Source organism: Xyrauchen texanus, chromosome 36 (assembly GCF_025860055.1).
Source record: "Xyrauchen texanus isolate HMW12.3.18 chromosome 36, RBS_HiC_50CHRs, whole genome shotgun sequence".
NCBI lineage: Eukaryota > Metazoa > Chordata > Actinopteri > Cypriniformes > Catostomidae > Xyrauchen > Xyrauchen texanus.
Genome location: NC_068311.1, coordinates 36663180 through 36685903, shown reverse-complemented (window position 1 = coordinate 36685903; position 22724 = coordinate 36663180). Strand labels below are relative to the sequence as shown.

Sequence of the window (22724 nt, the reverse complement as noted above, 5' to 3'; positions counted from 1 at the left end):
AACCAATCCTAGGAATTGATGATTTAAAATATGTATATATTTCCAAGTGTAAAAATGTGTCCGTCAAGCGCCACCTGTAGGAAACTTTTTGCAACTCCAGTCCAGTCCCATTATCTAATTCATATTCATGAGCTACGTTTTACAAACATTCCCCCCTCGATCCCTTCGCTCCCCCTCTCTCATTTCAACATGGCGCCCGCCAGGAAACATAAACGCATGGCTTTTTGCAACTCCAGTCCAGTCCCATTATCTAATTCATATTCATGAGCTACGTTTTACAAACATTCCCCCCTCGATCCCTTCGCTCCGCCTCTCTCATTTCAACATGGCGCCCGCCAGGAAACATAAACGCATGGCTGCGGCTCAACCGGGGTTTTTGAGTCTAAAAAAGGATATGGAAGGCAACAGTTCGGATCTCAAACGTAGAAAACGCGTGAACAAAAATAAGAAAAAGAACTGGAACAAATACAGTGATATCAATGATGTGGAAGAGTTTCTAGATGACGTGCGGCTTCAGGAGAGAGTTACTGGGTGAGTGATCAGATATGAAAAGGAATAAAACAAACAATGGCGCTACTTGGATGTCTTAACAAAAAGTTGTTCTCTCAAAATAAAGCTTGAGTTTGTGCATGCTTTGAAGAGGATGGTCACGTGGTTACTAGGTAGCTGGACTGTTGAAGTGTTACTAATCACACTACAGCAACAGTACATAGGCCCTGTCCCAATACCCCCACTTACGGCTTTGGTCTTTTTTCTTTCTTTATTAAGGCTTGCATAACGTTTACATCAGGAGCCACGAGGTATATTAAAACAAACAAAAAGGAAAGTGACTAAACAGGCTTTGGTCTTGCCACATGTTTTACGTATTTCCGGTGTTTGGCCACTAGTGTGCAAGTAGACGTGAAAACTGTAAAGGTGCGTACACACTGCCAGCGACATCGCGCGCAACAGCGACTCAATACCATTCATTTTCAATGCGAGCACAGCGACTTCCGGCGACACGAGCTGTCGCGACCGTTGGCGCTAGATGTGGGCGTGTCCAGCGACGCGACAAAGTTGAGAAAAGTTCAACTTTGGAGCGACTAACGGAAGCGACAGCCAATAGGAGAGACAACGGGAGAGCTCACGTGTCCCTTCTCTCTCTCTCTCTCTCTATCAAGACGGATGAAAGGCTAATTCTTGCTGTTAGAAATTTCCCAGTGCTCTATGATATGTCTCTTCCCACGTACAATGACATTTTTAAGAAAAATACTGCGTGGACAGGTGTATCTGAGATCGCGGGGATTTTATGGACCCAGAAAGACCGGCATTTGCATTTTCGCCGGAGATAAACGGCCGCTATGGCAAACAGCACGCCTTGTTTCTCATTCATCTTTGATATAAAGCATTTTATGTACTGATTCCATTTATATTTAGTCTTTTCCCTCCAAAATGTTTGTTTTTAGTGGCAAGAAAAGAGATTCGCTGTCAACAGCAATGGAATGACATCCGTGAATGTCATTTATAAACGTTACTAGGCAACCAGTAGTGGGAACACCCACTAGCGACTTCACCGCCAGCCACTGGCGACTTGCAGCGACAAAGTCGCTGGCAGTGTGTACGCAGCTTTAGTGTGTGGATGACTTTTGATTGCACGTTATGACACTCTTCTGGTAGACTTAAAGATATTAGCGCTGTTTTTGTCTCTTCACTTAGCAGTGACTACTTGGTATAATAAATAACTGAAAATATTATCCCATTTTTTTATTTATTAATACACTATTGGTTGTTGGAAGTGTATTGTGCTGTGGAAAAGAAGTTAAAAAATAATTGTAAAAGTTAATTATTTTTTACTAATTTAGATTTTAAATTCTTTGTATGTTTAACTGTAAAATGGCGTCGTCCATAACTGCTGTAAAACATGAAATATAAGCAATTTCTTTCTAATTTGTTTCTCAGTACACTGCATAAACCCTGATAAAAACTTTTTTCTATAAACCTGTGTGATCCGTTAATTGCTACTAATACAAACCATTTAAATTATATGCTTTGGCTTGTCATATATATAAGATGACCAAGAGTGCTTTACACAACTTATCAGTATTTGGTTTCATACAAGATCCAAGACCGCAAGTGTTGGTATTGGGACAGGGCCATAGAGCTGTTCAGCCGTGATGTCAATTTGTAGGCGAACCCGGAAGTCTAGTTAGCCATGGGTTCCATCTGGATTTTTCTGTAGGTTTTATGAACTTTTGAGTTAAATAAGGTCTGTGGTAAACATTACAATACGTGGACATTTTGTTCTACAACATGAATTACACTCTTTCATACCTCAAACATGATTTTTGAAGCTGTTGTTGGTGTTTTTCTTTTTTTTTTTTTAAGTATGTAATTATGGCTTCAAAATTCAAGTTAGAGGTATGACAGTGTTTTATTTATGTTGTAGAAGAAAATGTCCACATATCCTCAAGTAATGTTTAACCACATACCTTATTTTTACTCATAAGTTCAAAAACTCCATAATAAAAACCCATAGTAAAATCCTGTGGGAATTATTTTCCGTGTTTTTGGACTGTAAGCTGAACGGCTCTATTAACCCCTTTCAGTTCATGATGCAGTCATCTAGCATATTCTAAAAAACACAAAATGAGTACTTGTTTTTTTACTTTTCATCCATAAGGGGGTTAATATCTGAAAAAACAGATGACAGCCTCTTCTTTGTGGACACTGGTGCAAAGGAGAAAGATACAAAACCACGTACGTATGAAATATTATTCCTCTCTTTACATATAAGGAATACCAGGGTTTTAGTTCTCACATGTGGTACATTAGCTACGGATATGCCTCATGAGTATTTAATGTCCCTATTGTTACCCCTTATTCTACACAGTGTGAAAACATGCCCCGCCATAGGGGTTTATGTATTAAATTAACTCTCTTTGTTGTTTTTTTGTTGTTGTTGTTGCAAAGTATTGTAATGAAAATAAACCCATACTGAGAAATATTCTCTGGAGTAAAAAAAAAAGTGTGACAACTAGCCCCAGTCTTAACTATACCATTTGTTATTGTCTTTGTTTGTAAATTCCATATTTATTGTTCCTTTCTGTTAGTAGAGACAACAGCCAAGAAGGGCAAACATTCAAAGCCGCTACGGATAGATTTAATTCTTCAGCCTGACTCACACATAACTGCACCTAAAGAGTAAGTGCAGTATGACTCTTCTATACATTTAAGCTTTAATGTGACATGTAATCTGCATAATCATATAATGCACACCACCTTATTTTTGAGACCACTCCTGCCCGCTGATGAGCTCATCCTTGCACTCCCAGTATTTCTTTGGGAATGTGAAGATAACGCAATGGAACTTGGAGGGCTGTGTGAACGGCCATCCAGGATCTGAGGGTAGTGGATTAGGGTTGTTGTGTTGTATTTTAGATGTTTATTTTTTTACATGTAAGTCTCAGGCCCTGTTTACACCTGGTAATAACATTTGTGCCAGGTGGTCTGATCACAAGTGGTCAGTAGGGCTGGGTATTGCTACAGATTTTTTTATTCCAATTCACAAGGTCTCAATTCGATATTGATTCACATGGGTATATTTTAGTTAAATGGCCCTATTGCTTACATATGAAAAGTTCTCTCCCAGCTTTTGCAGTTAATTATACAGGGGACCTTCTAACTAGGTACAAAATGAAGATATTAATTTACTAAATGTATTTTATAAATTTTTCGTAATTTTAATATTTAAAAAAATTAACAAATCTATAAATTTAGTAAGTATTTACAGTTGAAGTCAGAAGTTTGCATACATCTTAGCCAAATATATTTAAACTCAGTTTTTCACAATTCGTAACATTTAATTGTAGAAAACGTTCCCTGTCTTAGGTCAGTTAGGATCACTTCTTTTATTTTAAGAATGTGAAATATCAGAATAATAGTAGAGAGAATAATTTATTTCAGCTTGTATTTATTTCATCACATTTCCAGTGGGTCAGAAGTTTACATACACTTTGTTATTAACTTGGATCAAACTTTTTGGGTAGCCTTCCACAAGCTTCTCACAATAAGTTGCTGGAATTTTGGCCCAATCCTCTAGACAGAACTGGACAGAGTCAGGTTTGTAGGCCTCCTTGCTCAGAATTTTGCCATTTTCTTTGCGAATCGAATATTTGTGTTGCAGTAGGCTGACTGAGATTGGCAGAAGCAGCAGCCACTGCATCTTCTTTTTCTTTTACTGCCTCTTTGTAATCCTGGAGGTGGTTTGCCTTCAGGTGATTCCACATGTTTGTAGTATTTGTACTTTTGCCTTTCTCAGCCCCCATGCTTACCGTCTTGCTGCATATATTGCATTTGGCCTTCCCTGGTGTTGGCTGGGTGAAGCGCTGCCATAAGAGTGTGGTTTTCTTTTCAGCCATCAGACTGTAATGACTAAAAAAGTGGAAAAACACAAGGTTAAGTTAGTATTTTTTGTGTAGTATCTTGACGTCATCTTCAAGTCATTTTATAGATGGGTATAGATATAAAATCTAAAAAATGTTTCATTATTCAGCTAATAATTCAGTGCATTGTAAGTAATACAAGGCTAAAAACGTTTCTGCCCTCTTCCCAAAAACTGTCCTGAAACATGTATTTTTTGTTTTGTTTGTTGACGGACAATTATTGCAAAAAAAGGGAGAGAAAAAAAACTTTAGGCCATATGGTCAAAATTGAATGATTTAATAATATTGTAATAACTATAACTTATAATAATAATGTATTTCACTACTAAATTGCTGTTGAACGAAAGAAACAACCACCAGATGGGAAAATGGTATTTTACTATAACTTTAAATGCACCACGACGCACCGTCTGTTGTTCTTCAGTTCAGACAACGGCAGCTGCACTGCTTAACGTTCCCCTGTTGGACCCTCTAGTCTACAGTGAAATACAGTCACACTTTACACTGTTTGGCCAGCATTTTAACCGTGTTTAATCCAGCTGCTAGCTAACGGTATACTAAAGTTAGCTGCTGACTAGCGTCACGTGCAGCGAAGCGATGTTTATGTTATTCTAACATCCGTTTTCAGAGCATCCAAGAGAAGCACAGGCATAACTAGGGGTGGGTATCGTTATGGTTTTAATGGTATTACTACTGTTATCGATGCTGCTCATTGATCCGGTACTTCAACGGTATTTTTAATGGTTCTTTTTGTGATATATATATATATATAATATATTAATAATAATAATATTAATATATAAATATATATATATATATATATATATATATATATATATATAATATATTAATAATAATAATATTAATATATATATATATATATATATATATTTATTAAACAAAAGATAAACAATTACACAAAGATAAACATTATATAGGCACAGTGATTTAATTTCAGGAAGGTCTACTAACATAACTGTTCAGGTGTGGTCTAAAAGGAAATCTAACAAAGTAATCAATTGTAAAATAACACTGCATAGTTTATCATAGATAGATTAATGCTTATTAAAGCAGAAGTTATTCATTCAAGAGCTGTAAGTGATTTTCTCTTTGCCTTTTGTTGTTTGATTCGCAGTAATGGCTCAATCTTCACCATGTTTATTAGACTGCTTCCCCTTTAAGACCGAGTTCAGATCTAATAGGCTCCTGTTGCAGCATATTTTCTCCCCAACTATTTCCATAACTACATCCATTTAAGACATAGTGTGTTTAAGTGAATCTCCAAGCCGGTCGTTTTGACATTTTTGTGTATAGTTGATCGTTTAGACACGCACATGAAACCCAAAGTAGCCTATACTTTGCTTGTCTCTTTGCGGTCTGTTTCGGAGCACGGTCCGCCTTGGGAACGGTATCTCTTGCACTCTTTTTATTATTAAAAGTGACCCGCAATTTAGCAACAGTAGCATTTTACAACAATCACCGATCGTGCTGATTCTGACGTTAAGTTTGAGTTTTAGGGAGAAATGTCAGTGCACCGCTGTGAAGGGAAGGAAGTTGTGCTAGACAGAATGCGGCTTATGTATAAATATTCTTTTTATAATATTTGGAAGGCGAAATCTAAAATAAAATCAGACTAATATCACAGAGGGTGTAACCAGGCTATGTTTGAATGTTTAGTTCTGTCCTCTGTCATCATTCATTAAGCAGGGCTCGCTGTGGCACCGCGTGAGAGAGATCTCTCTCTCTCTCTCTCCCTCTCTGACTGCGAATGGCTAAATTGCATCACAGACAAATGGTTTAATATTATTATACATAGAAATGGCTGGCGAGATAAAATAACTTTATAGCAATAAGAAATGTATTTTCTTAATTTCTCCAGTACCGACAGCAGAACCGATAACGTCCGAGCTTACCAAAGCCAGTCCTTCACTAGCCTATAGTGCGTTGGTATCTTTTTTTTTATTACTTATTTCTCTGCATTGAGTGACAACCCTCTCAAATATAAGACATACAAACAGTACAAATAAAAGTCTCAGATTCACTGTCTGTAATTGCAAAATTCTTCCTTACTTATTGTGACATGATAGCCAACACTTCTGCTGTGATAATGCAGCTTCAACTACGCTATCAATATCCAAAGTAGCCGTCATGCCTATCACGTTTGTTGCGTTTTTTCTTGAAGTTGGCAATAACATATCAAAAGTTTTTAATTAAATATAAAGGAGTTATACAAATTTAATCCTTACCGTTTTCTCCAAGGAACTTAGCTCCTTCCTTAGGCACTGGATGATGTCTGCTCACTCTGCTGAAAAATGGCTCTAGGGGCAGCGTGCGTAGAACATGTGTTCCACAACAGCACTAGGCTGCCCACAGATGCGCCTGCCTAATAATCGGCTTGATATACTTGGATATTGGCCGATGCTGATTATGTAAAAAATGCAAAAAAATCAGCCGATTAATCATCCGACCGATTAATCGGTCGACCTCTATCCTTGTCCGGTTGAGATGGTGTTCTTTGGCTTGCTAGTCTCACCCTTTTTCCTCCAAACATAACAATGGTTATTATGACCAAACAATAAAATGTTTGTTTTATCAGACCAGAGGACATTTCTCCAAAAAGTAAGATCTTTGTCCCCATTTGCACTTGCAAACTGTAGTCTCTTTTTATTTTTGTATTTTTTTATGGCAGTTTTACTGGAGTGGCTCCTTCCTAGCTGAGCAGCCTTTCAGGTTATGTCGATATAGGACTCATTTTACTGTGGATATAGATACTTGTCTACCTGTTTCCTCCAGCATCTTAACACAGTCCTTTGCTGTTGTTCTGGTATTGATTTGCACTTTAAGCAACTAACTACATTAATCTCTAGGAGACAGAATGTGTCTCCTTCCTGAGCAGTATGATGGCTGCATTGTCCCATGCTGTTTATTAGGGCTGCACAATTAATCGAAATGAAATCGAAACCACGATATGACCTTGTGCGATTATTAAATGGCAAAGGCTGCGATTTTAAATAAATAAATTGTGTGCTCCCTTCAAAGTTTATTTGTGCTGCTCAGTCCAGTCTATATTAAATTAGTGCATTGTTAGTGTTTTCAGAGTGGTTCAGTGCTCCTCAACTCCCTCTCATGCTTAGAGTAACAGAAATTCTCTGAGTTCGGTTCCATTTGCTTAGGTGTGACTTTTTGCAGTTGAACATGTGGAAAACATTACCATCATAATCGAATTTCAAATCACAATATTTTTCGCAATAATCACAATACGACTTTGTCCAAATCGTGCAGCCCTAGTGTTTATACTTGCAAACTATTGTTTGTACAGATGAACTTGGTATCCTTTTAGGTGTTTAAAATGGCTCCCAAGACTGAACCAGACTTGTGGAGGTCAACAAAACATATTCTGAGGTCTTGGATGATTGCTTGTAATTTTCCCATGATGTCAAGCAACGAGCACTGAGTTTGAAGGTAGGCCTTAAAATAATTCCACAGGTACACCGCCAATTCAGTACTCCTCATATCAGATGCTAATTGTTTGAAGACTTGACATCATTTTCTGGAAGTTTCCAAGCTGCTTAAAGGCACAGTTAACTTCTGACCCACTAGAATTGTGATATAGTCAATTAAAAGTGAAACAAATTGTTGGAAAAATTCCTTGTCATGTACAAAGTAGATGTCCTAAACGACTTTCCAAAACTATAGTATATATTAAATCTGTGGAGTGGTTAAAAAATTTGTTTTAATGACTTGCACCAAAGTGTATGTAAACTTCTGACTTCAACTGTACACTGATTTGTTGAACACATGATAAAAACAGGTACTGTCTTGTTAAGGAAACCCGGCATTTCTGGTAACAACGTCTTCCAATTAGCGCATATTAACGAGAGAGACTCAAATGACTATCTCTGCTATGCCAGAAATAATTTTTTGTTGTTTTCAGTCAACAACTGACTGTAAAGAACATAAAGGTTATTAAAAGAGACATTAAATGAAAAATTGGTTACGTGGATATCGTCTTTAGACACACACAACAACTTTTACTCTCAAAATGCAATGAAAGGATCTCGCTGCTGAATACTTCAACACTCTACCACACAATTCATTTATGGTGAATGAAATCTAAACAGTTGTCAGATATATACATTTTTAAAATGTGAAAATTGCCAATGCAAGATATTTCCTCTCACTGTATTGAAGTGTTGCGCAAAAGTAAAAGATCGATCTTTGAATTTGAGAATCGTTATTGAGATCGTTGAAATAAATATTGCAATGCATTGGAAAATCAATGTTTTATCCACATCTAATTAGGGCTGGGCGATAAAACGATCTCTATATGGCATCGCGATAATATTTATTTAGACTACGATGATAAACTTTTGACATGTTTACTCGATATGGATAGACCTAACAGCCTATTACAAAGCAGAAATAAACGGACAGCAGCCAGTCAGAACGCAGATTTTGGCTTGTGCGTCTAAGTACACGCCCATTTGCTAGCAGAGCACTGTTTGAGCTACCGGCAGTGAAGAAAGTGAATGTAAAGAAAAAATGAGTGGAAACGACGAAAGCGACGGTGAAAGTGAACTCGAACTATCTTCCAAAGCTGAGGAAATTGTTGACAGAAAAAGGTAACAAGACGTCAATTATATGGAAGTGGTTTGGATATCTGAAAAGCGACGATGCGCAAATAAAGACGGTCTGCAAAATATGCCGTCGGTCGGTGATAACCAAGACGGGAAACACAACAAACCTTTTCGGTCACCTGAAAAGGTACCATCCCAGCGACCACACCGAGAGTATGAAAATGCGGGCCCATGTTAATGTTACTCCGTCCACAAGTTTTGCCCAACAGGCTAACGTTAGTTAACGCCAGATGCTGTGGACAGACTAGTCTTTCTGGCAAAAAACCTATTAGGGTAATTAGGGTTACATATAATGAGCACTACCTAAAAGGTGTAGCATAGTGACTGGTTTACAATGTTTACATTTTGCACTTTTTACTCATTTGAGATATTTAAAACCAGTACACAATTAATATTTTATTTATCTGACAGTTAAGTACTTAAATCTGCCAGGGACTTTGTGGTTCACTTGTTTACATTTGTTGTCTTGGTTGTACCTCTACAAACATTTTGAAATGTTTGCTGCCCTGCCAAAGAAATTTGATGTGATAGTACTGTAGTCACAGCTTTTAGTTTTATATTTTTATAATAAGTTACAAGGCAAGCTAACTTGCATTGTTTTGTCAAGGCAGATAAAGCATGTTTGCTAAAAGTAAAATGTTAACATTTAGATTTAAAGTTTATCAATATTCTTTTATAACAAAATATATTCTCAACCAATCCATGTTTGCACAGTTAAATGTTTGCATTGTTATTTTTTTATGTTAATAAACTATATAGTTCAACAAATATTGAACCTTCTGGTTTCTTCAGGCATCATTATCAGTATACTTTTCAAACGGGCAGCATTATTAAATTATATATCGTAACAAATATCGATATCGATCAATATGGAAAAAAATATTGTGATAATATATTTTGCCATATCGCCCAGCCCTACCTCTATTGGTCAGCTGCGTTTCCATTCCAACAATGTTTATGTGCATTTTGAAAATGCGCATTTTTAATATACTTCCAAATCTAACCCAATCTCAGCCCAAAACCTGAATGTGTGTGAGGTTTGTTAGACTCGAGTCAGGTAGCACAATCTACATCAAAGTGAGTGCTGAAAACCGGAGACTTTGTACCTATAAGAAAATATTTTTAACTAATAAAAAGGAAACATGAAAATTGATACTTGTCATTTAAGTTTCCATTTTTCAGATTCAGAATACTGTAGTCCCTAAATTGGCTCCATAGTCATAATTTTCCCTTGTGTGTTTTCAGTGTCTTGGCATTCCAACAGCCCAATGCTAAAAAGCAGCGTCGCATGGCAGAGAAAGCAGCTAAGTTGGCGGCCATGGGTGTGTTGCCACGTAGAGAAAAGCTACTTAATCTCCGCAGGGCTGCTGCTGCTGCTGGGGTGTCTGTTAAAGAACGTCCAGTGGCCAATAATAATCCAGAAAGAGGCTTTTATGACCTCTGGAGTGCAAGTTGTAAGTAAAGCTCAGTTTAAAGGGATATTCACCCAAAAATGAAAATTCTGTCATTTGCTCACAATCAATTCCCTTAAATACATTTATATCAGTGATGTATGTGTATGAGTGAAGTAATCTTCAGTGTTTTTATGTCAAACAGCACCAGAGACAGCTGATCCCTACTACCTGGAACAGACTAAGAAAAAGCTTGTAAAGGTGAGAAAATTATGTGTAGTATTGATGGACAGCACTGTTGCCTTCAGAGAGTCATTAACAATCTTTTGGAAAATGGATGCGCTAATGTGCTCGATTGCCTTTTTATATCTTCAGAGACCAAGCAAACTGAATGAGAAGCCGTCAGTTCTTCCTGCGGTTGAGGTTATTGCTCCTGGAGGATCATACAACCCAGACTTCTTCTCTCACCAGGTAAAATAAAGCTTATTATGCACAAATGCAACAGCATCAGAACGTGTACATTTTTGACATTTTCATTGTACAGGGTTTCCGCGGGGCATTAAAAGGCATTAAATGGATTTTGCGAAAATTAAGGCCTTAAATAGCATTAAAAACCATTAAATGTTAGTCCTACAGGCATAAAAACAAATTGATAGTTTTTGAAAAAATAATATTACCAATTTATTTAGAATATAGCCTTCACAATTATAACTTTGATTTGCTGTCGCAAAATATGTACATTGGTGTGATAAACACACGGATCCAGTTTGGTAATTGCCTCCGGCCGGTGCAAAATTGATGTAACGCCGGATGTTTGGACAGCGGCAGGCTGGGACCTGGAGGAGTTTATAACAGAGAACGTAAATTTAGTAAAGTTGCAAAGTAATGGGTAAGTGCAAATTCCTAGAAGACATTTTGGACATAGTTGTCAACATGGAGCCGTTAAATCTCATATGCAGTCCGACCACAAATCGGCTGTAAAAGGCAGACAGCAATTAACTATCTCAAGTTACTTCCACGTGACCAACAAAGTATCATCTTCAGCAACTACTACAACCACCACAACTGCTGCTGTAGTGACCACCGCTTCCTGCGGAGCCACTACCGAAGGAAAATCGATCGAACTTTGACCAGCGTTTGGTTTGAATGCGACGCTGCAGGCAGAGGTGCAGCACCACTCATACACATCAAATGAAGGTGTTTCTGAATTGTTCCAGGGAATGTTTCCTGATTCGCAAATAGCAAAGACTTTCACATGTGGAAAGGACAAAACCAGCTACATTTTAAAATGTGGACTTGCCCCGTACTTCAAAAATAAACTGATTTCTGCGATTTAACAATGCAGGACAATTGTGAACTACTGCCTTCTGTAGCCTCAGCCAGGACCATATACAGGTGTTGATGGAGATGTGCGCCAGTCTTCAGAATGATGTCGATCAACTAGCTGAGCAGGCCAAAAACAAATCTAACACACTCATGGCTCAAATGATTACAAAATCTAATACTATGAGGAGATACAAGGACAAATGAAATGAATAGAAAAATGTTGAGTCCGAATTTGAACTAAAAGTGAGCGAACTAAGGCACATGGATTCATTCTCTTATTTACACAAAGTTAAAACTGTAATTTCTATAGCACTTGAATTTTGCATACATTAAGTTCCAGCCTTAAAAAGTTCAGAGTTTTTCCTTCACTGTCCAGACTGATACAATTTGTGGTCCTAGTTGAAGGAGGTCACGTGTATTCGATGGCGGTACAATTTACACAAACAGAAACATAATGGCTTTTTTTCCAGTCATGGACTGATTTTTCAGTATGCCTATACCATTCAATATCTAGTTGATTGGTACCATGTTAAATTAAATTTGACATATCTGCAAATACATTTTTATATTTTAATATGTCTCCTGAGCCATTCAGTTCAGAGTGATACAGTTTACTTAAATTACGTAGATTGTCTCAAATATCCAAGATTATCATCATTGTCAGATTGAATGGTTACAATTGGGACATGGGCTTTTTAAAAATGTATAATTTGTATATGTATATTTGTGTGTGTGTGTGTGTGTGTATATATACACATATATTTATTATATATATATATATATAATGTATGTATATATGTGTATATATGTGTATGTATATATATATATATGTATATATGTATGTATATATATATATATATATATATATATATATATATATATATATATATATATATATCCATACACGTGGTTAGTCATGGGTCATGTATGGCATTAAAAAAGGCATTAAATTAGATTTGATGATACCTGCAGAATCCCTTTTGTAATCATTTGTTTTAACAGGCACATTTTTGTGTGTTTTTAGGAGCTTCTCCGTGAAGCCCATGAGGTGGAGGTGAAGAAACTGAAAGCGGAAGAGAGGTTGGCACGTCAGCTGGCTGTGAAAGACGACACCGCCACTGAGGTACAAACTCGGTCCTAACAACTCATCCTAAATGTAAAGTAATTCTGTCCTCAAATAAAGTGAAATGCTGCTAGAAGCAGCAAAACCGCAGCCTATTAGAGCATGGCACTATTTACAAACAATGTCATTGGTATGATTCCCAGGGAGTGCACATACCAAAAACATTTGTGCCTTGAATTCACAAAGTTGCTTAAGATAAAAGTGTCTGCCATGAAAAATGTCTTGATTGACTTGAGCCATGGCTGATTAGGACAACAGCTTTAAGTCAACATGAAGTGCATGCCAAATAGCGAGACATTGACATTTCAGTTGCAAATGTTTATACATTTCCTTAATTGAAATAAATAATGCCGTTTACCATAATAATAAACTAAGTGGTGTATAGCTTGAATTTCAAAAAATAAAAGGTGCATATTTTTCTTCAAAGCTTTTTTTTTATACAAAGTTTGATTTGACTGACCAACCGTTCTATTGCCTATTGACTTGAAAACATTACCATTGCATTAGAGAAAAATTCCTTACTGTAGGAAATGTGACATTTGTCACAGCACATATTATTTAATCTGTAAAAACATCAAACTGATCAAATAGCCATGTGTCAAATGTCATTGGAAATCGTTCAAAGAGTAGAATACAACCAGCCTTGTTTTACACCCAGACAAAAATATAGCGAGTAATAGCTAAGCATATGGCTTTGACATACATGTTACATGTAAACAGGTACACATACATTACTTGGAGGAAAGGATTCTCTTTAATATGAGCACACAACGTAATCGGATGCATAAATCATTAGATAATACACACGAAGGACAATGTGCACACCACTCATAATGTGCTATCTGGCTAAAAATACATTAGATTTCCTGGATCAGATGACTTAATTGGAAATTATGTAGTACGTTGCCCATCTTCATGGAACGCTAAACCAATTGACTTAGGATTCAGATCGCTGCATCCAGAGGTTGAAGTCGTCCAAATATGGGCAGAGAGGATCATTAAATCTAATTACATATGTCCATCAGGAGATGGCGCCAAGTACATGCAACTAAATGTTTGCTCAAATGACAGAATGGAACTGAATGAGATTTTATTACTCATGCCTGTATGCTTTGGAAAGAGAGCATACATTTAGTCATTGTTGTATTTGCATGTGTAATTCATTTTTATGTACAATTAATGTTTTATTTGTTTGGATTGGCTTTTATATGCAAGTTATTTTTGTAATGCTATAACATTTCATTGTGTTGTCATATCAGCACAAACATTTGACCTTGTTACAAGTGACGTGATTGGGAACCAAACAAAAACAGTTTGTCAGAGCTGCTTTATTTACACCCTATGATATATAGTGTCAAATCAAATAAATAAGAAAGAATAAACTTTTGACTTTTTTTAATTTTTTTTCAGCAGTTTCTCAGGCTATGAGTCTTACAAATTATTAATCTATATCATTAAAAAAATGATGTGTTCTTTAAAATGAAACCAAACACTTGATCCTCCTTGTTTTTGTTTTTTGTCAAGTTATAAGCCTTTTGTTTTTAGCAAATTCACATTTATGTCTGCCTTTTTTTTTTTTTTTTAAATGTATGGATTAAAATTAAAAATCAAACACAATTAAAATTGTAATCGGTCAAACTTTAGATTACATTTTAGATAATCTGATTAACTTTAGAAAACATATTGTGCATGCTTTGATAAATCTAAGATTGCCATCGTGCCATCTCAAACTAATATAACTTTCTTCTGCGGAACACAAATGAAGACATTTTGAAGAATGTAGTATGGTTTCGTCCATACAATGTCAGTGGGGTCAAAAACTTTAAAGCTCCAAAGATAACAAAGACGGCATTAAAGGGATAGTTCACCCAAAAATGAAAATTATCTCATTATTTACTCGCCATCATGCCATCCCAGATGTGTATGACTTTCTTTAGCCGATCAGACCTTTTGTAGTTCCAAAAATCACAAAGGAAACTCTAGTGGTTAAGAGAATGATTACATCTAAAATATGTTTATCCTACTTTTACCTTCTGTGAATGTAGCTTTGGCCAGGAGGAGTTGATGTCGTCAGACGGTGTCCAACGATCATTGGGTGTTTCGACCCTGAACCGCAACACCCTCCTGTTGGTGGGTCAGCAGTGGTGGCCAAATCACTGCCCATCTCCTCCTCCTGGCTTCCAGCTTATCTCCTCTCTCCTGTTCCATAGCCAACAAGAGGCTCTTTCTGCTGCCTCTCCCATCCTGCGAACTGCTCTCTTCCTTTCCTATCATTCCAATGGCTGTGACCATTCTCCATACTTACTGGGCAGGAAATCCTCTACAGCCAACCTCGACTGGGAACAGCCACGCCTGCCATCCTTTCTCCCGACATTCTTGCAAAATATCCTGGTATTTGGCACTCTTTCTTTCAAAGGCTTGGTCACACCCTTCTTCCCATGGGACTGTAAGTTCGATCAGGATGATCTTCTTCTCCTCAGACCACAGGACCACATCTGGCCTTAGGATTGTCTGGACGACTTGGGGGAACTGCAGCCTTCCCAGGTCTACCTTCATATTCCATGATTCGGCCTTTTGTAGTAGGTTGTTTGTTGTTTTTACTGTGGTTAATGGCTTTTCTCCCTCTCTCACAAATTTTATCAATGGTGTTGGTTTCCTGTGTGTTTGGCGTTTCTTGCATCTCTCCTGCTCCAGGGTGTTGGCAAGCGTCATGGTGCCATCTATATCTTCCCTGGGTGCTTTTTTACACCCTGACAAGATGTGCGCCAAGGTGCCCCTCTCCCCACAAAGCTTGCACAGTAGGTCCTCTCTCATACCCCACTTGTGCAAGTTTGTTGGAGTTGGGAGCGTGTCATACACCGATCGCAGCAGGAAGGATATGCGGAAAGGCTCCAGTTTCCATAGATCTGCCCATGTTATTTTCCTCTTGGGAAGGTCCCATTTGGTCCAGGCTCCCTGGGATGCTAGCTCCACTGCCCTTGATCTTCGTCCTTCCTCCAGGTACCGTACTTCCTCTTGGATCATGGCTCTTCTCTCCATGGTATCTGTCTTCCCCCATTGTTGGAAATGGGAAGTTCCGAGGCCCTGTCTCTCTGTGTTGTCTACCCACTTGCGTCCTGAACTTATAGTAACACCTGCATGTCTGACTTGTTCATCCTGGGAGTCTCTGTATGTCATTACCAAGCTACACTTTGCCACCTTGAATTCCTCCACCACTGATGACCGAGGAAGCTGGAGCTGTCCTGATCTTATGTATAGGCCTATTGAAGTAAAACTTGGAGGGATTCCCAGCCACCTTCGGAGGAACTTGTTAATATTCCTCTCCACTCCTTCCACACTTGTCATAGGAATTTCATACACTGTCAGCAGCCACATCAGTCTCGGCAGCAGTCTGTGTTGGTAGAGCCATGCTTTGGATTTCCCCGGAAATTCTTTTCGATTTTTTGATCCTCAGCCATTGCTCTGACTGCTTTTCAGTGTTGATGTTGTTCCTGTCAGTAAGTGAGTCATCAAACCACTTTCCGAGACATTTGAGTGGATTCTCCTCTATTGATGGAATATCCTCTCCCTGCACTTGCAGCTTAAACCTATTTATCAGTTTGCCTTTTCTGAGCACCATACTCCTGGATTTCTTTGGCTTAAACTTCATTCTGGCCCACGTTGCCATGCGGTCAAGCACCAACCTCGCCTCCACATGGGTTTTGGTTGTTAAAGTGAGATCGTCCATGAAACCTCTTATTGAGGGTTGTCGGATACCCAATTCCATTTTTGGTCCTCTGGTTTCTTTCCCACAGCTGTTACAAGGAGGTTCATTCCCATAATAAAGAGGATGGGGGAGATTGTGCATCCAGTTATGATTCGCTTTTCCTGGTCTTGCCACTGGGTTGTAAACTGGGATGTTTTGAACCGTAACTGGATACCTCTGAAGTAACTGGAGATCATTCCCTTCATGAGCAGAGGGATGTGGTAATGGTTCAATGCTGCATAAATTAGGGCATGAGGAATTGATCCATATGCGTTGGCCAAATCTAACCAGACCACTGTCAGGTCGCCTTTCTTTGCTTTAGCCTTCCGGATCATCTGACTGAGAACTCCGGTATGTTCCAGACACCCAGAGAAGCCTGGAATCCCACCTTTCTGGATAGAGGTGTCAGTGTATCTTGTGATTGATACAAATGAAGATCAAATGAAGATTTTCCCTTCTACACATAGAAGTGGTTTTTGGGTTGGCATCCAGGGCTTGGTTTCTGGACGTGTCAATGTGGGTCTCCCTCAGGAACCCCTCTACATCTTCTCTGGGGCTGGTCAGTTTCTCAGATTTTGCTTCACCCAGCAGTGTTCTAGTGAACCTGAAAGGGTCTTTTGTGAACTGAGATCTTTTGTTCTCCCTCTCCTTCCTCTGCTTCCGAGTGCTTTCTGCTCTCCGAAGCATTTACATTTATGCATTTGGCAGATGCTTTTATCCAAAGCGACTTACAGTGCAATTATTACAGGGACAATCAACAAGTGCCTTGCTCAAGGTGGGGTTCAAACCTGCAACTTTCTGATTAACAGCCCTGTGCTTTAGCCACCACCACTCCACTCCACTCCGAAGCCTGCAGAGACGTTTCCGTAGTTGACTCGTCAAGTCCTTGATGCCTTCCCTTTCTTCAATGGGGCCTCTTTTAAACTGTTTATTGAGAGCTGTAATTTCTTTCAAGCTGTGTATTTCTCTCTCTCTTCTGCTTGGCTGCTTTGCAGTTTTTATGTTATCCTTCTTATCCTCTATTGTAAAACGCTCTCTTGCCAGATTGTATGTTATTGTTGAGAGGGCTTTGACTTTCCACTCAACTGTCCCTGCTAGCGTGACTTCTGACACTTTGTCAAGATCTTGGTCTAATTGGTGCCATTCCTTAGTATCGCTCATCTTGGGCCATATGATTCGTTCTCTCGCAGGGTGGGTTTGACTTTCAGGGGTGTTATCAGGTGGATCCCTCCTTGGGAATTGAGGTGACACAGGTGCAGAGAGATCTCCAGTTCTGTGGGGTGCTTCCTGCCTGGAGTTCTCCTGCGTCTCACCAGGTGCTACCACTGTGCGCTGCACCTGTGACCCCTCTTTTCCACACTTGGTCCTGGCTTGGTGTCTTTTAAGCCCTTTTGTGTTCTTGCAGGTCTTTCCGCAGTGACACTTTACTTCCAATACCTCCCCAGTTAATTTTGTTTAAAGCTATAGATGTGGGTGAGAAACAGATCAAAATTTAAGACCTCTTTTACTCTAAATCTCCCTTTTCACTTTCAGATGTAAAAGTGTAAAAAGAAAGGACTTTGAACTGTTTCTCACCCAAATCTGTCATCGCTTCTGTAGATATAGATTTAACCACTGGAGTCATATAGTTTACTATTTTGTTTTGGGATTTTTGGAGATGCAAAGGCCTGATCACCATTCACTTGCATTTTTTTGGACCTACAGATCTGAAATATTCATCTAAAATCTTTGTTTTCAGCAGAAGACATTAAAAAATTAAAAAAAATTTTTTGTTTTTATTAAAATTAAAATTAAATTACATTAAAAGAAAGATATACACCTGGAATGGTGTGAGGATGTTATGAAATAATTTTCATTTGTGGGTGAACTTTCCCTTTAAAGGAATCTATTCGACTTGACCTGTGATACAATATGTGATAAGTAGACCAACATATAAATCCTTTCATAAAATTATTTTAAAATTATATCAGATTACTTAGTCCAGATTACATGTAGTCCATTACTACCAACACATGAATGGTTGTGAATGCTGTTTCATGTGACGTGAACATGGAAGAGAGACCATTTATTGCTTGATGCTTTATTGCATTTTGCCTGGTTTGGTCAGGCAATAAATATATTAGCCAATGAAAATTCTTACTTCCTGCAGCAGCTGATCAAATTGAGTTCAAAGTTAACACCTGGCTTCGTTTTCACTTTTACATTAAAATTGAGCACTAGATATAGATTGTACAAAATGAAGATTTGCTTGTGTTTATGTAGGAGAGCACCTTTAAAGAGCAAGTGGAGGGTCTGATTGAGGAAGGGGAGATGGAACCAGAACATGAACAGTCAGATATGGCTGCTGAAGACTCTGTCACTGGGCCTACTGCAACGCAGGAAAAGAAAACCGAAAGACAGAGGAAAAGAGAGAAAGCTGAAAGAATAAAGGTAAAGAAAAAGAATGAATTTGTTTGTTGACTGAGTTTGGCAAGAATTTATTTGTATTCAAACCTTTATTTAACTGCCCAGGAGTTACAAAGGAAGGCGGAGCGTCAGTTTATTGACAGCCGGCAGCAGTTGTTCCAGCTCCGCTCTATCCACACCAGTCTCAAAGAGCGGGAACTGATGACGAAGATGCGGCAGGCTCAACGCAAGGCGCAACAGGAGGCACAGAAAAGCATGCCTCGACGACTGGGCAGACTCAAGTTAGTGCTTCAACTTTACATCTGCAATACTCTAACATCATTCTTATTGCTGCCAAACTACAAGCTATATTTAATTTAAATTAGTTACATATATGTTTTTGTTGGCTGTTTAAAAGATAGCCACATTACAAAGTAGCTTACTATGTTGAACATTTTTAAAGGATTAGTTCACCCCAAAAAGAAAACTTTATTATTTACTGACAAAAACCTATATGATGTTTCCTTGTCTGGAAAACCTTTGAAGAACCTTTACGCAGCTCTTGCCATAAAACGACAGTTCTTTAGTTCATAGTGACCCTGGCAGTGGAGTTCTATTCTACTTCACTCAGTGTAAATATTTCTGTTGACTTGCTCTTTTACTTTACTAAAGTTTGAAAATGATCAAAAAAGAAAATTTGTAAAATTTTCAAAACAAAATATTACAATTATTACTTTACACCGACATGGTCGGTAAGCTATTTTTTCATGTTAAAGTCATGTGAACACGTTTAAGTATTGTTGCAATACTTTTGAAGCTGTGTGTATTTTAAACGAATAATTCGCCCAAAAATGAAAATTCTCTCATTATGTTATCCCAGATGTGTATGACAGTCTGTCTTAGGCAGAACACAAGTAAAGATTTTTAGAAGATGATAGAGCTCTGTCAGGTCCTTAAACTGGAGGTACACGAGTGCCAGAACTTTGACGGTCCAAAAATCATATTCCGGCAGCATATAGGTAATCCACACGACTCCAGTCGATCAATGAATTTACTTTTTTTACATTATTGTGTAAAAAAAGTAATTGATAATTAAAATGTTATTATCTTGTAAAGTAATTGCTTAAAGCATGATGCAAGTGCGTCGGTGAGTTCACGCGAGAATTCTGAAGTGGCACTTATTTACATCAGAAGAGCGGACGTCACGCGAGAGTTCAACCGAGTCTTGGATGAAGCGCCAATTTAAAGTTTAAAAACTTTTTCATTATCTAATTGTTTGTTTCATAAACCTATTGATACGCTTCAGAAAACCTTCATTGATCGACTGGAGTCGTGTGGATTACTTTTATGCTGCCTAAATATGACTTTTGGACCGTCAAAGTGCCGGCACCTGTGTACCTCCAATTTAAGGACCTGACAGAGCTCTATCATCTTCTAAAAATCTTGATTTGTGTTCTGCTGAATAAAGATTAATGAGAGCATTTTTATTTTTGGTGAACTATTCCTTTAATGTTTTGTGTATTGGAACCATTTACCTTTTATTATTTGATGTGCACTACTAAACACATTTTATTTTCTTTATTCTTTAGAAAACGAGGAATGTGTCGATTATTTTCTGTGCTAATCAACTTTGACACCGCAGCTGAATGGCAGAAATGCTGTCAATAGATTTTAACTTGCATTAAACCTGAAATATTCCTTGTAAGAAAAAATTATATGAATTTATCTTAATTCTCAAAAGCAGTCCTGGTTTTGATGGCGCAATGCGTGTTCTCACTTCATAAATCTAAATATCCATTCTTTGATTGCAAACAGTTCTATTGTCTTCAAATATTCATAATTAGTTTTTTCCATGATTGATGTACAGAAAAGTTCCCCAGAACATTTATGCTTTTGTTTCTTTTCACATTTTGATGTTAAGCCATCTCTATCATGAGTAAGAGTGAGTGAATTGCTGTACTTGCTCCCATCCTACCCACTACCCACCAAACATGTGACAACTTTTCACGCCCTTTTCATGAGCCGTTTAAATCCAAAGTGTGAAAGAGTGCTGAAGGGGGGGATTAATAACACTTTGACCCCCTTTTACAGGTAGGGGCATAACAAAATTATGTTAAGGGTTTTCTTGAACTAAGTCCATACTGATCCGGATACATTCAAAAAACGCACTCCATCCACATTGCTGTTCAAGTGTTTTACAAAAGTTTTTCGTCGACATTGAAAAATGACTGTTCCATGTACGGTATGAAAGGCCATTGTCCCATCAACGGACAGGAAATCAGAGTAAACCGTCAAATATGAAGGTTGTACAAAGTAATGTTGAAGTAATGCAATGTGAAGGTTTTTCAAAGTAACATTTCTCTTTAACAACGGTATCAAAGTAGGTAGCAGGCACAACAATGCCGCCACAACATGGGCTGCCTTGATTGTTTTGAGTTGAATGTATCACATGACAACAAATGTCTCCGTTTTCAGATATCTGTTTTCCCTGTCCACACTACAATGCAAAGACAGTATTTTTAAGTGTATGCACTTGACTTTTCGAAAAGCTTTGATTTTGCTGGACAAAAACACTGTCTCAATGTGTATGTAAGGCTTAAACATAGTGAAAAAGATATGTTTTTCATTAGTGATGCAGAGTTTACCCATTATTAAATGGCGTATTTTGGTCTGCACTTTAACCTATGCTGTTCAAACAAACAAAAAATGCACGGGTTTGTAAAGCTGTAACCCAATGTGCTTTGACTGTAATTTACATAGTTTTGTTCTGTAATTGAAAGTGTTATTTTCTTTTATTAGGTTCCAGACTCCTGATCTAGATGTGCAGCTGAGCAATGAACTCGCCAGCTCTCTACGCAGTCTGAAGGTTTGTATGTTTGCATTTTATGCATTGAGCTGATACCGCATTCCAGTTGTGTTTCTAATGATGTGTGTTTCCTTTGCATTGCAGCCAGAGGGCAGCATCCTCAAAGACCGGTTTAAGAGTTTACAGAAGAGAAACCTGATTGAGCCCAGAGAGAGAGCCAAGTAAGTTTATTATTTCACTCCTTTCTTCTGAAGCTTTTTAAGAAAGAAAATATTAAATTAAACACCTCCGCTCACTTTTAAGCATGAGTGCCGCTGGTTAGCGTACGATTGTAAGGTTTGTGATAAACAATGTAATGCTTTAAAGTTTCTTCAATCCATTGTGTTTATCGATTTATATCCTCATTTCAGATTTAAGAGGAAACACAAGCTGAAGTACACAGAAAAGAGAGCCTTCAGAGAGATGAAGTGACCTCACAGGGTTGCGTTCACTTCACATTCGCCATACAATGGAGCAGTCTGCAAACTATGAGTCAACAAATAATGTTGTGCTGTTCTAATAAAAATAAAGCTGTTATGCCCACTTGATAACTCTTGCCTTAATTGTGTGTTTCTGAAATTCCAGTTAGGCTTTTTTTTTTTTTTTTTTTTTTTTCGTCTCGCAACATAATTTTTTATATCCTTGACACATAAGTTTTTCTGCTGACACCAGTTCATTGTGCTTAAAGGTGAAGCATTTCATTTCTGTGCCACTAGCATTACCAAACATAGTTGAAAAAGTAATGATTGGTTACCCAAACACCCTTCCTATATTCTGTTGGTTTGCCAAACTGCTAGTCACACCTTGAACTCATGCCATTGGTTGAGGCAGTGCTGCTGAAATGGCAACAA

General features: G+C 38.0%; 1 protein-coding gene across 2 annotated transcripts; it reads left to right on the top strand.

Annotated features, from left to right (window-relative positions):
• Positions 1 to 318: 318 nt before the first annotated feature.
• On the top strand, positions 319 to 22424 carry nop53 (NOP53 ribosome biogenesis factor). Of its 2 annotated transcripts, none has more exons than XM_052107158.1 (12): positions 319 to 531; positions 2660 to 2736; positions 3093 to 3180; positions 10304 to 10512; positions 10655 to 10710; positions 10825 to 10920; positions 12800 to 12898; positions 18906 to 19073; positions 19155 to 19330; positions 21828 to 21894; positions 21979 to 22055; positions 22245 to 22424. In XM_052107158.1, the coding sequence occupies exons 1-12, from the start codon at positions 326 to 328 to the stop codon at positions 22303 to 22305; spliced, it is 1380 nt and encodes a 459-aa protein (XP_051963118.1). In that variant the 5' UTR covers positions 319 to 325; the 3' UTR covers positions 22306 to 22424. The 2 variants fall into 2 exon arrangements, with proteins under 2 accessions (XP_051963118.1, XP_051963117.1); XM_052107157.1 differs by having other exon boundaries at positions 3090 to 3180.
• Positions 22425 to 22724: the final 300 nt, after the last annotated feature.